Source organism: Sturnira hondurensis, unplaced genomic scaffold, assembly GCF_014824575.4.
Source record: "Sturnira hondurensis isolate 20B ecotype Veracruz unplaced genomic scaffold, ASM1482457v3 Scaffold0020237, whole genome shotgun sequence".
In the NCBI taxonomy this organism is placed as follows: domain Eukaryota; kingdom Metazoa; phylum Chordata; class Mammalia; order Chiroptera; family Phyllostomidae; genus Sturnira; species Sturnira hondurensis.
In genome coordinates, this window is record NW_028092868.1 from 2,186,295 (window position 1) to 2,201,791 (window position 15,497).

The 15,497-nt window shown below is 44.8% G+C and overlaps 1 protein-coding gene across 5 annotated transcripts; it reads left to right on the top strand.

Moving 5' to 3' along the window:
- Positions 1-953: 953 nt before the first annotated feature.
- Positions 954-12,400, top strand: CXCR2 (C-X-C motif chemokine receptor 2). 5 transcript variants are annotated; one of them, XM_037029264.1, is made up of 3 exons: positions 954-1,081; positions 3,433-3,516; positions 9,963-12,400. In XM_037029264.1, the coding sequence occupies exon 3, from the start codon at positions 9,971-9,973 to the stop codon at positions 11,042-11,044; it is 1,074 nt and encodes a 357-aa protein (XP_036885159.1). In that variant the 5' UTR covers positions 954-1,081; positions 3,433-3,516; positions 9,963-9,970; the 3' UTR covers positions 11,045-12,400. The 5 variants fall into 5 exon arrangements, with proteins under 5 accessions (XP_036885159.1, XP_036885160.1, XP_036885161.1 ...); XM_037029265.1 differs by lacking the exon at positions 954-1,081 and adding an exon at positions 2,854-2,983; XM_037029266.1 differs by lacking the exon at positions 954-1,081 and adding an exon at positions 6,414-6,571 and having other exon boundaries at positions 3,031-3,516.
- The last annotated feature ends 3,097 nt before the right edge of the window (positions 12,401-15,497 follow it).

Genomic DNA, 15,497 nt, shown 5'->3' on the forward strand with positions numbered 1-15,497 from the left:
TCATTCAGTGTTCAAGAAAATTGTGTTACACACCTAGGATATGCCAAACACTGATTGGTTTGGGGATACAGAGATTTTATATATATATACACACACATACACACAATACCTGCTTTCACAAACCTCACAGTGATGAGTAGGAAACAGCCAAACAGACGATTACAAAGCCCTTTAACTGAAGACATGATAGAGGAAGCCCAGGGGTACAGAGAGTGTGGGGCAGCAGTCCATGGAGATGACCACTGGGCTGAATGTGAAAGGAAATGGGAGAGGTGGCCAGACCAAGAAGGTGGGAAAGAGCATGCCAGGCGGAAGGAAATGCATGCCAGGCCCTGAAGAGGACCCAGAACAGTTCCTGGGGGAAGTGCACATGGTTCCCTGTGACCGAAGTTAAGGGTTCAAAGAGGCGTGGCCTGAAACGAGGTGGAGAAGTGCACAGGGGTCAGGCATAGAAAAGCAGTAGGTGCGTTAGTCAGGAGGCTGACGCTGAGGGTAATGGGGGTCCTTGAAGGGTCGTAAGAGGAAAGGAATGTGATCCAGTTGATGCTTTAGGGAGATTGTTCGGTGGCAGAGTGGAGGGAAGACTGGAGACAGAAAGCATTTAGGAGAACAGTGCTAGTAACAGTAGCAGCAGCCCAGCCAACACTGCCAAACTCCACTCTAAGTGCTTTACAAATGTGGACTCATTTAATCCACATGACAGTAGGTGTCCTCATTGTCCCCATAATGTTACAGGTGATGAAACTGAGACCTAGTGAGATTAAATAACTTGCCCAAGACCTACACCCAGTAAGTGACATCGCTGGGACCCTAACTCAGACAGCCCAACTCTAGAATCCACGGCTGTCGCCTGGCAGTAGCTTCGAGGAGAAAATAAAGCGTTGCCTATGGCTGTCAGACAAGGTGGTGAAAAGGAGATAACTCCCGGCAACATGGTGAAGAGAGATGTTAAAGAGAGAGTTTTGTAGACAGGAAGAGAGAGGGGAGGGTGGGGGTGTGCCAGGAGGAAGAGAGGGCACTCTGGAGGAGAAGTGCCTGGGAGTTCGCAGCATCTGCGGAGCCTCAAGGGAGACTTCACGAGGTAAGTGCATGTAAGAGTTTGATCTTAGGAGAGCACTTAGAAGAGAAGTTGGGAACTATAGGTATGGGAGTCACTGGTGAACTGGGTGGTCGCTAAAGCCAAGGAAGGAGGTGGGCTGGCCTGGGGAGAGCAGGCAGAGAAGAGGACAAAGACAGAACCCCGGCAACATCCAATTTCAGGAATGAATTGAGCAACAAATGAAGCAACAAATGAGACCAAGAGAGGTTCAGGAGAGGGAAGAGAATGGGGTCAGTGGGATTAAATGATGCAGAGATCAGATCACATAAGGCTTGAACAGTAACCATTTCATCATACATAAAAGTTAGAAAGCAGAGAGCAGGCTGAGAGAAAATATAGAGTTTACTGTAGTTGATGAATATGGAATAATATGACTGGAGAGGGTGGCAGGCCCTTTCATAAACTGGTGGTAATAGAATAAACTGGCACAATCTTTTTGAAGGGCCATATAGTCATATCTATCAAAATTTAAACATGCACAGATATGACCCTGAAAAATTATAAAGCTACAGAAACACTTAGACACATTCCAAAGACCTACATCCAAAGAAGCTCATAGCAAGAACATAAGTGCCCATCTATAAGATAATTATCAAAGAAATCATGATACATACATGCCATGATCCAATATGTCATTAAAAAGAGTAAGACAAATCCTGGCTGGTGTAGCTCAGTGGATTGAGCACAGGCCTGCAAACCAGAGGATGGCGGTTCGATTCCCAGTCAGGGCACATGCCTGGGTTGCAGGCTGGTTCCCTGCAGGCCAACTCCCAGCAGGGGATGCACAAAAGGCAACCATACATTGATGTATCTCTCCCTCTCTCCTTCCCCTCTAAAGATACATAAATAAATAAAATCTTTAAAAATTAAAAAAAAATTCAGTGGTTTAAAAAAAGAGTAAGATAAAGTGAAATAAGCCAGTCAGAGCCAGACAAATACCATATGATCTCACGTAGATGTGGACTCTAATGAACTAATTAAACTGACGAACGAAATAGAAACAGAGGCATGGACACATGAAGCAGACCAACAGCTGTCAGAAGGGAGCAAGGTAGGGGGACCGGATAAAAGAAGATGAAGGGATTAGTCAAAAAACGTACGTACATAACACATAGGCGCAGACAACAGTGTGGTGATGGCCGGAGGGGAAGGGGGTGAGGGGCAGGTGGAAGTGGGCAAAGGGAGAAAAATGGGGATGGAAAGAGACTTTGCTTGGGGTGACGGGCGCATGATGTAATGTACAGAGGATGTTTTATTGCACACTTGGAACTTGCATTGTTTTGCAAACAAGTGTCACCCCAATAAATTCAAATTTTTTTTAAAGTGAGATGATCTCTATGTACTGATGTGGAATAAGTCCATGGTAAGATGCAGAAAATAAATTGTTATGGTGCAGAAAATATAACTAGTAAAATATGGTATATTTTTATTAAGGAAGGAAAGAAAACGTGTTTGTATATGCACAGGGGAAGTCTGGGGAAAGACAGGTGTAAGTGAACAGAGGAATGGAAGAGAATCTTTCAAGTTTTACTTTATAGGCTTTTGTTTCACTTATATTCATGACAATACGCAGGCTTTATTTTTGGAACATTACGGCAGTTTTACTTTCTGGATTTAGTAAACCGGAGGTCACTGGTAACCCAGCAAAAGCTGTTTCAGCAGAACAGTAGGAAGGAAGCTAGTGGCCGTGGGTTAAACGGTGAACAAGAGCTGGCAAAGCAGAAACAGCTGCTTTGTCAAAGAGTTTGCATATGACAAGGAGGGCACAGGGGAGTGGTAGCTAAATGGAACCTAGGACAGGGGAAGGAGAGAAGGATATAAGCAAGTTCAGGGGCTGAAGTGAAAGGTGGTTGACGGGGAAGGGCCGGGAGGCAGGATCCTCAAGTCTGTATCAGGCAGTGGGTCCCACAGCCAGGTGCAGGAAATCACCAGAAAGAGGCGGGAGGGACATTTGTCATGACATTTGTCATGCTGACCCTAGTAAGAAGGAAGAAAGTGCACAAGTGAGTTTAGGCAAGTCTGTCAGCTGGGGTCGCCTACAAGTTCCTTTTAAAGAAGGAGGTCAGGGTTCAAAGCTCTCAGAGACGCAGAGGGACTAGGCAAACTTCCACCTTCAGACTAGCAGTCTCCTCCAGGAGCCATTAGACAGGAAGGCGTGAAAATCCCCAGGGCTGATACAGAGTCTCCTTGGCCTGGAGTCTGGGTCCTAGGACAGACCTTTTTGCTCCTCTGTGGGAACATCTCCCCTACTGAGTCTCTTGGATTTCCCCTTGGGCAACTCTGGCTCAGAAGTTTCCCTATAAAGTCTGGTTCACTTTCTTCCTGTCCAACAGCCCTGACTGCTCCCAAGCCCTGAGTCACAGCGGAAGTGTCAGAGGCCACTTCAGTAATAACAGCAGCTGTAGCAGCACCAGCAGGTAGGTGAGCTCTTCGGTCTTAGAACTGCTTGGGACATATTCCTGATGGAAGGAACTTGGAGAGTTCAGTCTGAGTCCTCTGAGAACTGAGGTGATGACAGGCAGACTCTTAGAGCTAAAGGTAACTGCCGGCACCTGAATAGGACAGCACAAAAGAACTTCCTTCAATAACACAAGGATTCTATATCTGCACTACCCAACATGACAGCCACTAGTCATGTGTGGCTATGGAGCCCTTGAAATACAGCTGATAGGACTGAGGAACTAAAGTTTTTATTATAATTAATTTAAACTTAAGTAGCCACACGCGGCTAGTAGCTATCATATTAGACAGTATAGATCTGGAACAATTGAAAATGGAAAAGTCAGCTTTTGTGCTGCCTGTCACTATGAGAACCAATTAGTAGAGACAAAGATTGAATCTATATGGGCGCTTTATTTAAGTGACCAGCAATCTGAGAAGACGACACATTATGTACCCTAAAAATCATCTTATGTCTCATCTCAAGGCGACCTTAGGAGAGTGTAGGTAAGAGGTTTGGAGTTCAGAAAAAAAGTAGGTAAGGGGTTTGGAATTCAGAGAAAAAGGTCAATCAGATAAAAGTTGCAGTCTGGCGATTTTCCTAGCACCCTCTCATCTGCTGACTGGTGATTCTTTATCTGTGTCCTGGGTGGTGGACGTTCTCTCCCGGCCACACAATGGCTCAGATACCATCTTGATCGCTCGCAGTCCTGCACAAAGGTTGAACTGCTGTGGGTCTCCTGGAGTCAGGGTAGGTCTGGTCATGAGTTTCAGTTCCTGGAACAATAGGTTTCTACAAGCATTATTTACCAAGCCTATTAACTCCAACGAGGAGCTAAAACATTTTCAACTCCTGAGTTCCCCCATCACAGTCTCCTTATTTTTTCAATGCACAACATTGAGGCTCAGAGACAAGAGGCTTATCCAAGCTCACACTAATCATTAAGAGCAGAACCAGGATTGGGAGCTAGTTCTTTATTCACCTCACCATCGGTCAACATGCATGTGGTGAGGTCAGTGGAAATGAAATCAACCTAATGAAAATCAAGAAGTGGGTGAGTTGAGAAATGTCAGATCTGGGCTCTCTGTTCTATACCTTTTGTACTCAGTTGTCTGGGAAAGAGTAAATCCTAACGAAGTTCAGAAAACTCAGGCTGGCATCCATCCCCTTGTGAAAGTGGACAAAATACAAGATTTGAGGTCAGGTAAAAAAAAAAAGTTTTAAAACTACCCAGTTCATCTGCGTCATTCTAGGTAAGTTGCTTAACTCCTAGAATCTTAGTTTCCTCATTCAGAAAGTGCATTTTGTTGTGAGGAGTAAGTGCATTTTTTTCTGTAAGGAGTAAATGATACAGACTCTGAAAAGCACTTTTCCCAGAAGCTAGACCCTCGTAGGCACTCAACAGCGCAGCTGGTGTGACTGCTGTCATCCGGGTCAGAGCGAGTTAGAATGTCCATGGAGTCAGTCTAGACAGCAGACTCACTGCTTTCTCTCGCTTGGGGATGTCAGGAGAGGCAGCATGCTATTAGCTGACAAACTATTTCATTAACAATGATCACAATAATCAAAGCAAACACCATGCTTTCTATGTGTTTTAACTACGTTTTGGGTAATCTCATTATATTTTTTATTTTTATTTTTTATATATATTTTTTATTTTTTTATTTTAAGATTTTTTTTATTTATCTTTAGAGGGGAAGGAAAGGAGAGAGGGAGAGAAATATCAATGTATGGTTGCCTCTCATGCGTCCGCTGCCGGGAATCGGGAACCGGCCTGCAACCCAGGCATGTGCCCTGACTGGGAATCGAACCGCGATCATGTGGTTCACAGGCCCCGCGCTCAATCCACTGAGCTACACCAGTTAGGGCAACGTTTTGGGTAATCTCATTTTATTGTCAGCTTCATTTTATGGCTGAGTAAACTGAGAGTTGCTCAGGGTTCTTAACTGCCACTCCCACCCGCCTCTCTGAGCATCTAAGGGCCTCTGGCTGGAAAGAGAGAGGTGACAAGGAGTGTTTGCTGAACAGTTGGACTCAGAGGTTCTTTCCTTGGGGTAGGCAGCTTAGGTGAGCTGGCCACAGGCTCTGAGTGGAGGGATTGAGTTGCTAGGTAGGGGCTTAGGAGGGAGACGTGAATTTGTCTTCATTGCTCTTCCTGTGTTTATCCTTTCAATTGCAATCAATAGCAAAGGTGACAATCTACATTTGTAGTGTCAGTCAACACTGTTTATAAAAATGTGTTCAGACTTGGGTAGGGTTTTAAGTTGTACCTGAAAGCTTTCTTTCCAAATTAGATGGTCTTGGCTCCAAAGGTGGTAACCACAGCAGACCCAATCCCAAGGGCACAAGCCAAGAAAAAAGAGAAGTGCCCTATGAGGTCCTCATGGTCAAGGCAGATGTTTGGGGAGTGAGGTGAAAGACAAGGAGAGGTGAAATGGGAGGGCAGCATAGAGAGGGAATCTGTGAGGTTTTAACTGTTCCTGGGATGGGTGGAGTAAAGACCAGAGGCATTAGGTCCAAGAAAGAAAGCTACCAGACTGTCCAGAAGCTTAAGTTTTATCTCCATTGTCTTAATGAGTTGTTCCCCTTTCAGGTATGAAAGATGTTCAAGAGAGATAGTTAGCCCTGGGAAGCCTGAAGCATCTAGAGTGTGGAGAGAGTCAGACAGGGCAAGGGCTACTGAGATCGGAGCAAAGAAGACAGAAATCTCAGCGGCCCTGTGCAAATCACTTCCTTTGTATAAGCCTCAGTGTCCTTATCTGTGAAACGCAAAGGTTGGCTAGAAAATGCCACAGGTCCTTTCCCAGTATGAACCTTACCAGTCCATAAAATATCAGGTGATCAAAGAGCTGACCTTGGAATTAATTATTCAAGTTATCTAGAGCATCCAGCACAGGCAGTGACTCCACCCCAAATTGAGCAATCTAATCCACCACTCACTTCCTCCACTCTGTTCTCATCACCACCACCCTTGCAGTCAGGCACATCTGCGCTCCTGGAGGTATCCTACAGGTGAAAAGCCCAGAGTCCTGGTAAGTCTTGAAACACTCACCCCTCTCGCCACTCAGACCATCCCCGTTCTCTGTCTTCCTTGACACCATTTAATTCCAGGCATCTTTCCCACCTCTGGTGGGCCTCACCCACACCCCTAGGTCTCTTCATTCTTTCTCTTTACACCTTCCTATCTTCAAAAACAGAGCTTCTGCCCTTCTCCCCTACACCTGTCTCCAAAAGCCACTCAGGGCAACTCAATGCCCACCCCCTTCCGTTCCCAACTCAGCCAGCTCTCCATGCTGCGGCCAAAGTTAGGTGTGAGAAAGGACCAGACACTGTGGAGTGCCTCCTCCCATATATTAAATGCAAATATGTGTGAATGGTATTCAAAGAGAGAAAAATACTGGAACTGTATTAAAATGACTGGTTTTTGTTGTTATTGTTGTGGAAAAGATTGCCTTACGTGTTTGGAATCTTATAGCATTTTCATGAAATAAACTAGAATCATCCCATCCCTGTTTTTTCCAGTCTACTATGAGTCATTAAGGGGCTGGCAATTTTACTGGATGAGGGAATCTTCTGCTGGGTCACTGAGGATATGCCTGGGTGGTCAGTGGGGGCCAGCCAGTCCACGGAATTTTGGTTTACCATTCCTGAAAGGGCTCTTTCTTTCATTCTGGGCTTAAGGAACAGCCAAGAAGCAATGCATAGCACATCAAACAATGGGACTGAGCTACACAGGATGCCTTCATGGTAACTCAAGAATTTACCTTACCAATATAGTTAATGCATGAGTTCTGAGATTTTTTTTTTTTTGGTTGTAGTTCTTAACTAGCTGGGCATTCCACCACTGCTGATGTCATCTATCATGTGTAAGGGTAACAGCCATCAACATGCCAGGTCACAGACTGGGCAGTCCCCAGGATCTCTTTAATGGTTCCAGAAAATTCTGTAGCTAAAGATTGGTTTCGTATCTGTCAGCCGATACTGACAATCCCATCACAAGTGATATTTCCATAGTGCTCAAGGTTTTGCTGTTTTCTTCTGTCTCTTGGTGATTTCCAGAGGACGCTGATGGTAAGGGCAGAGGCAGCGAGACCGCCTTAAACTGGGCCTGTGTGTTCTGAATGGTTAGTTTCACTGTGATCCTCAGACCCTTCCTATCACCTTTTTCCTTGTCAATGTCAAAACCAAACTCTTTTGGGGACAGACCCTGGAGGCTGATGTTGGGGTCAAAGGCAGTGGTGGCGTTGACTTCCCCATTGGTGAGCCTCCAGTACACAACTTCGATCTTGTTGAGGTAGAACCTTAGGGGACATGGTGGCGAGGGCTGGTATCGGATAAACATGGATTTGAGTGAATGAAGACAGTTGCACTTGGCCTGCTCTGAGCCTAAAGTTCAGAGGTGTGATTGTTCTTAAGGAGCAGGTTTGAAGACTGAAGATAGCCTCTGGGTCCATCCACACTATTTGGGATTTTGGCTGTAGCACTTCTAGGCTCTGTGATACAGACTGGTTTCTGAGCCTCGCTGTGTCTGTCTTCTCACCGGTACACTGGAACTCCATCATATCTATCTGTAACCATCAAGGGAGACCATGTACCTGTGAGTCACAAAGTAGATCTCAGAGTGTTGTCTTCCTATCTTCCTTTCCTTAGTTTCTTCCTTTCACTGCCAAATCATCACCTCTAGAGATTGGTTAAAAAACAAACAACAGAACATTCCCCCTACCACTCCCGCTATACCCCCTTCCCAGCCAGTGGCTGGAGGTCATTGCTCTAGCCTGGAGGCCTAGTTCCCTTTTCTGAGTTCTCTACTTCTGTCCTGACTTGCATGGGAATGGAACTCACCCATATACCTGCCATCTGACCCCAGCACAGATGAGCACTGGACTATCCAGAATGAGCGCTTATCTGTAGAGCAGGATTGCCTGCTGCTGCCTCTTCTCATAGGAATTTTCTGCAACTTCCCCAGCCCTGTCTTCTCACAGCTGATGCTCACAGATGTGGGGTTCTCCTCTCTGCAGGCACAAGCTCTCTGTACCCATCAATGATCGGCATTCTCTCTTAAAGCTGGGTCTTCTCCTAGGTCATTTGTTCCCTTAAGTGCATCTCTGATCATCTGCTCACAGAGATAAACAGATGATCAGAGGGGTATTTAAGGGAACAAATTCCTCCTCAACATTGTTATTGTCCATCTTTTTTTTTTATTATGAGCATTCCAGTGAGTGTGAAGTAATTCCTGAGACTTTTATTTTATATTTTTCTCTTTAACACTGGGTTCCATTTGAAGGTGGATTACAGACTTGCATATGGTCACAGGATGCTCATACCTTATGATAAAGAAATGGCACAATGGCGATTTATTTTGTGGTTCAAAAGGAAGCTAATTCTGCAGCTGGTTTTCTTTAGTCTACTCATTCTTTGAAAATTGGGATAGTAGTTCAGTGGCTGCAACTTCCCCCAGAAGCAAGCTGCCCACTAATCCTGTAACAAGGGCAGCATCAACAGACATAAGTTTACCTGGGTGTGCTGGGGAGTCAGGAAGGGATGAAGGTGTGCACTGGCAGGACAAGAAGGGTTCCCACCAGGGCTGGGAAGCCACCAAAACAAGGAGAATATGTCTCCACCTGCCTTCTCTGCTTCCTGCTGTCCCTTCTCCTTATCTGGAAGCATCTTGGCTTTCTCTGGCTCCCTCGTGGCAGTATATAACTGCCCAGAGCTCCCAAGATAATCTGTTACATTCCTGCCCACCCAGATGGAGAATCAGTCAGCCACCTGCTTATGACTTTTAATATAGTTTTTCAAACCACACAAATACTCTCAGAGAAGTCTTCCTGCCTCCGAAAAAAACAATGCTGGGTAAACTTTCTTCTAGTTCGAGCACCCTGAAACTCTATACTGTTATTGTTCACTTTTTCAAGAACACTTCTTTTTTTAAGTAACCTACAGAAAGCTGGACAAAGGGATTAAGCTCTCAGCTTTAGTAGTAAACCTTGATCTTTTTAGAGGCTCCAAGTCCATTGGATTGCCTGCTTAAGTCCCCATATTGAGAACTGAACAACACCTCATGTGTCTGACATTAAACTCAGCCTCAACAGTCAGGGATGCTCACCACTGAGGTATCTGAGACAACAGGTTCAGTAGAGATTATCCAAAGGGAAGTTTCCACAGTGATTTGAGTGATGCTAATGTCATGGAAAGTGCTAAGAACCTCTCTCTGACTTTGAATGGAACTATACTCTTGTCATGAAATACACAATTTATCACTAAATGTGCCTCATAACATTAGAGTTAGAGCCCCTAGTAGTCCCTGAAGGGAAAGTTACTTCCACATAACATACAAGCTGATGCAAAAAATCCTACCCAAGGCAGAAAGGCTGGAATCTGGGGAGACTTTGTGGTGCAGTAACACTCATCTCTCTTCTCTAGGCCTCGAAATGGATTACTCCAATGCAGAAAACTTGTACTGGGAAAATTTCACCTGGGATGAGGACTACACTTACAACTACACTGACATGTTCCCCCTTCCCGATACTGCCCCATGCCGACCAGAATCTCTGGATATCAACAAGTATGCTGTGATTGTCATCTATGCCCTGGTCTTCCTGCTGAGCCTGCTGGGAAACTCCCTGGTGATGCTGGTCATCTTACACAGCCGGGTCAGCCGCTCTGTCACTGACATCTACCTGCTGAACCTGGCCCTGGCTGACCTGCTCTTCGCCCTGACCTTGCCTATCTGGGCTGCCTCCAAGACAACGGGCTGGATCTTTGGCACAATCATGTGCAAGGTGGTCTCACTCCTGAAGGAAGTCAACTTCTACAGTGGTATTCTACTGCTGGCCTGTATCAGCGTGGACCGCTACCTGGCCATTGTGCATGCCACACGCACACTGACTCAGAAGCGGCACTGGGTCAAGTTCATATGCTTAGGCATCTGGACACTATCTCTGATCCTGTCCTTGCCCATTTTTGTCTTTCGCAGGACCATCTACCCACCTAATTTAGGCCCAGTCTGTTACGAGGATTTGGGTGTCAACACAACAAAATGGCGCATGGTGATGCGGATTCTGCCCCAGACCTTTGGCTTCCTCTTGCCTCTGCTGGTCATGCTGTTCTGCTACGGGTTCACCCTGAGCACGCTGTTTCAGGCCCACATGGGCCAGAAGCACCGGGCCATGCGGGTCATCTTCGCTGTCGTGCTCGTCTTCCTGTTCTGCTGGCTGCCCTACAATCTGGTCCTGGTGACAGACACTCTCATGAGGCTTCGGGTCATCGAGGAGACCTGTCAACGCCGAAATGACATTGGCCGAGCCCTGGATGCCACCGAGATTCTGGGCTTCTTCCACAGCTGTCTCAATCCCCTCATCTATGCCTTCATTGGTCAGAAGTTTCGCCATGGACTCCTCAGGATCATGGCCACCCATGGCCTGATCAGCAAGGAATTCCTAGCAAAGGAGGGCAAGCCTTCCTTTGTTGGCTCTTCTTCAGGGAACACTTCTACCACCATCTAAGACCTCCACCCCTGTTGCAGCCCCATGGGGCTCCTTCCTTCCTGCCAGCACCCAAGACTCATGTCTATTGGCTCTTCACAGTCTCTGTGTCAGGACAGCCCCCACTGAGGTCACAGGAAGTTGCTGAGGCCTCCACCTTACCAGGCCCCATTGTATGGTTGAGAAAGCCTGCCTTGAAGCCTCACCCCTCACTGTAGTTACTATGTCATCTGTGAGAGCTCTGTCCATCCTGTCACTGAGCCCATAGCACTGTGTCCTCAGAGAGATTTCAGAGACATGCTTTTAAGTGAGTTCAAAAAGTTCCCAGCCTTGGGAGCCATCAGTGGCAAATGCCACAGTTACTTCCCCAACTCTCCCTTTCCTTGCTTGCTGGCCAAGTCTGCTTCCCTTGAGAGAGACTGAAAATGATATATACCTCTATGACTTCTTTGAGGTAGGAGTGGCCATATTCTCCAGTTCTGACTAGGAAGATTTACAGGCAAGTGTGTGCTGGTAAACCAAGACAATTTTTCCTAGGGGAAAAAATGTCTTGCACATGGCATTTACTGAGTTCCGTGTTATAAATGCTCCTGCCACAGCAATTTCAAGGGTGGTGGTGTTTAACAACCAGCTCACAAAATTCTGGGAAATATAATAATCTGTTTTCCTAAGCAGGTACAAACTGGCTTCTGCAAGACATTGTATAAGAGGAGTTTGCTGGGGCCAGGGAACTCCTGAGAAATATTCCTGATTAAAAAAGAGAGGAACACATACCCCCACATCCTTGAGTATTGTGTTTGAATGTGGATGTAGGATATGATATAGGGTACTGAGGCATCAATTTTGTGACAATGAGGCAAAAAGCCTAACATGATTGGGCTGATGAAGGCAGAGGATAAAAAGAACTTAAAAATAAAAAGCCCAGAAATAAATCTAAACAAGCACAAGAAGAAAACTGGTCCCTTATCTTACATTATATACAAAAATTAACTCAAAAGAGATTGAAGACTAAACATAAGAACAAAAGTCTACAACTCTTAGAAGAAAACAAGGGGGTAAAATCTTCACAATATTGGATTTGGCAATAATGTCTTGGATATGACACCAAAAAAACAGGCAACAAAAGAAAAAATAGACAACTTGGTCTTCATCAAAGTTAAAAATTTTTGTGCATCAAAGGACACTTTTAACAGAGTAAAAGGTTAAACCACACAAGGGGAGAAAATATTTGCAAATCATAGATCTTACAAGAGGTTAATATCCCAAATATATAAAGAATTCCTTCAATTCAATAGCAAAAAAAAAAGGCCTTATTCAAAAATGGGCAAAGTATTTAGAGAACAGACATACCTCCAAAGAACACATACAAAAAGACACTGGGTGCTTGTGCACTGCTGGTGAGAATGTAAGATAGTGCAGCCACTATGGAAAACAGTGTGGTGGTCCCTCAGAAGCATTAAACCTAGAATTACAATACGATTCAGTAATTCTGATTCTGGGTTATAGCCAGAGTACTAAAAGCAAAGATTCAACTGGATACTTGTACACTGGTGTCCATAGCAGCATTATTCCAGCAATAGCCAGAAGATGGAAACAACCCAAATGTCCATCAGTGGATGACGGGATAAACAAAACATAGTGTATTCATACAATGGAACACTATTCACTCTTAAAAAGGAGCAAATTTCTAATATATGCTATAATATGAGTAAGCCTAGAAAATATTGTCCTAGGGGAAATAAGCCAGACACAAATACTATATGATTAAACTTATATGAAGTACCTAGCAGAGTTAAATTGATAGAGACAGAAAGTAAAGTAGAGGTTACCAGGGGGTTGAGGTGGGGAGGCAATGGGGAGTTATCGATTAAAGAATACAGAATTCAGCTGGGGATGATGAAAAGATTCCAGAGATGGATAGTGGTGATAGTTTTACACCACTGTGAATGCACTTAATCCCATTAAACTGTACATTAAATATTAAAATGGTGAATCTGGTTGTGTATATTTCACCACAATTTTTTTTAAGAAACCTCATTGCAAAAAAGCAAGCCCTGAAACCACTTACCTATAACCTCTTGTTAAATGAGATAATTAAATACATACCTTTTTTTGTACAAACCATTTTTATTTTTTAATTATATTTCATTGATTATGCTATTACCGTTGTCCTGATTTTTCCCCCTTTTCCCTCCTCCACACAGCACCTGCCACTCCCTCAGGAAATCCCCCCACCATTGTCCGTGTCCATGAGTCATGCGTATAGTAAGTTCTTCGGCTACTCCATTTCCTACACTGTATTGTACATCCCCATGGCTATTCTATAACTACCTATTTGTACTTCTTAATCCCCTCAGATCTTCACCCATTCTCCCTCACCCCCCTTCCACCTGGCAACAATTAAAACATTCTCTGTATCCATGATTCTGTCTCTGTTCTTCTTGTTTGCTTAGTTTGATATATGGATTCAGTTGTCGAGAGATACATATTTTTGTCATTTTATTATTCATAGTTTTGATCTTCTTTTTCTTAAATAAGTTCCTTCAACATTTCATATAATAATGGTTCGGTGATGATGAATTCCTTTAGTTTTCTCTTGTCTGGGAAGCTCTTTATGTGCCCTTCAATTCTAAATGATTGCTTTGATGAATAGAGCAACCTTGGTTGTAGGTCCCTGCTTTTCATGACTTTGAATATTTCTTGCCAATCCTTTATGGCCTGCAAAGTTTCTTTTGAGAAATCAGCTAATAGTCTTATGGGAACTCCCCTGTAGGTAACTAACTTCTTTTTCCTTGCTGCTTTTAAGGTTCCTTCTTTATCTTAAACATTTGGCATTTTAATTATAATGTGTCTTGGAGTGGGTCTCTTTGTACCATGTGGTTTGGGACTCTCTGTGCTTCCTGGACTTGCATGCCTATTTCCTTCACAAAAGTAGGGGAGTTTTCTTTTGCTATTTTTTTCAAACAGATTTGCAGTTTCTTGCTGTTTTCTATTCTCCTTCTGGCACCCTATGATCCGAATGTTGGACCTCTTCATGACGTCCCAGAAACTACTTACACTATCCTCATTTTTTAAATTCTTTTTCCTTCTTGTTGTTCTGATTGCTTGTTTTTTGGTTCCTTACATTCCAAATCATTGATTTGATTCTCAGCTTCATCTACTCTACTGTTGTTTCCCAGTACATTGTTCTTTAATTAGTGAATCCTTCATTTCTGACTGGATCTTCTTGATGCTGTTGAGGTCCTCATTAAGTTCCTTGAGAATCCTTATAATGAGTGTTTTTAACTCTGCATCTGATAGATTGCTTATCTCCATTTCATTTAGCCTTTTTTCTGGAGTTTTGGTCTGTTCTTTCATTTAGGCCATGTTTCTTTTTGAGTCCTCATTTTGGCCACCTCTCTGTGTTTTTTTTCTATATATTAGGTAGAGCTGCTTTGACTCTGTGTCTTGATAGTGTGCCCTAATGTAGTAGGTATCCTATAGGGTCCAGGGGCTCAGCCTCCCCTATCACCCATGTTGGGTACTGAGGTACACCCTTTGTGTAGACTGAGTACACCCTCCTCTTGTAATTGAGCCTTGGTTGCTGTTGGCAGATCAATGGGAGGGATTTACCCAGGCCAGTCATCTGCATGGACTGGCTGTGACCACTGACCACAAACCTCTGCCCTCTGTGGAGGATCAGCCATGCAGAGGCAGCATGGTAGTGCTCTGACATGGGCTACAGCTGTCCAGAAGGTGTGCTGACCCTGGGATTTCCCTGGGTGGTGCCAGCCAAGGTCAGCCCCACCTGTGTTTCACCAGGGACACCCTGCCTGAGCTATAAAGCAATCTGAGAAGGCTGGTACTTGTGCTGGCCTGGGAGATTCCCAGGCAAAGCCAAACTGTGAATCTAAATTGGCTGCCCCGACTTCCGGCCAAGATGGAAGCGTAGGTGGAAACACTGTGCCTTCTTGCACAACCAAGTTTAAAGACAGCAAAGATTTAGTAACAAAAATGCAACCAAAACAGACATAAAATTGAACTGTACGGAAGTCCAACAACAACAAACCATTTGGCCAGACTGGTAAGAGGGGCGGAGTCAGCAGCTGGTGGAGAGGGGTCATGCAGGAAAAAGTGGCCAGACCAACCCAGGCACTTGGCAGATCCCAGGCATGGGGTGGCAATGGGCAGACCCAGTGAGGGTGTAAGGTGGCTGGCTGACCGTGGTCACACATTCACACTCAGATAAACCAGGCAAAGGAGGGAGCAGGGAGACAGACCACGCAAACCAGGGCCCCAGCGATGGAAATTAAAGCCTAAAAGCACCAATTGGAAAAATTTTCGGGGATCAAGGTGCCAGGAGAGGCTCCCAGGCATGGAGAGTTCATTGGAGAGACCCACAAGGTCCTGGAGGGTGCACAAGCCCACACACCCAGGAAACAGCACCAGAGGGGCCAAATTTGCTTGTGGGAAGCAGCAGAGGGGACTGACATCC

Coding starts and splice junctions, on each gene's coding strand:
- CXCR2 (XM_037029264.1), top strand. CDS start 9,971: ATGGATTACTCCAATGCAGAAAACTTGTACTGGGAAAATTTCACCTGG.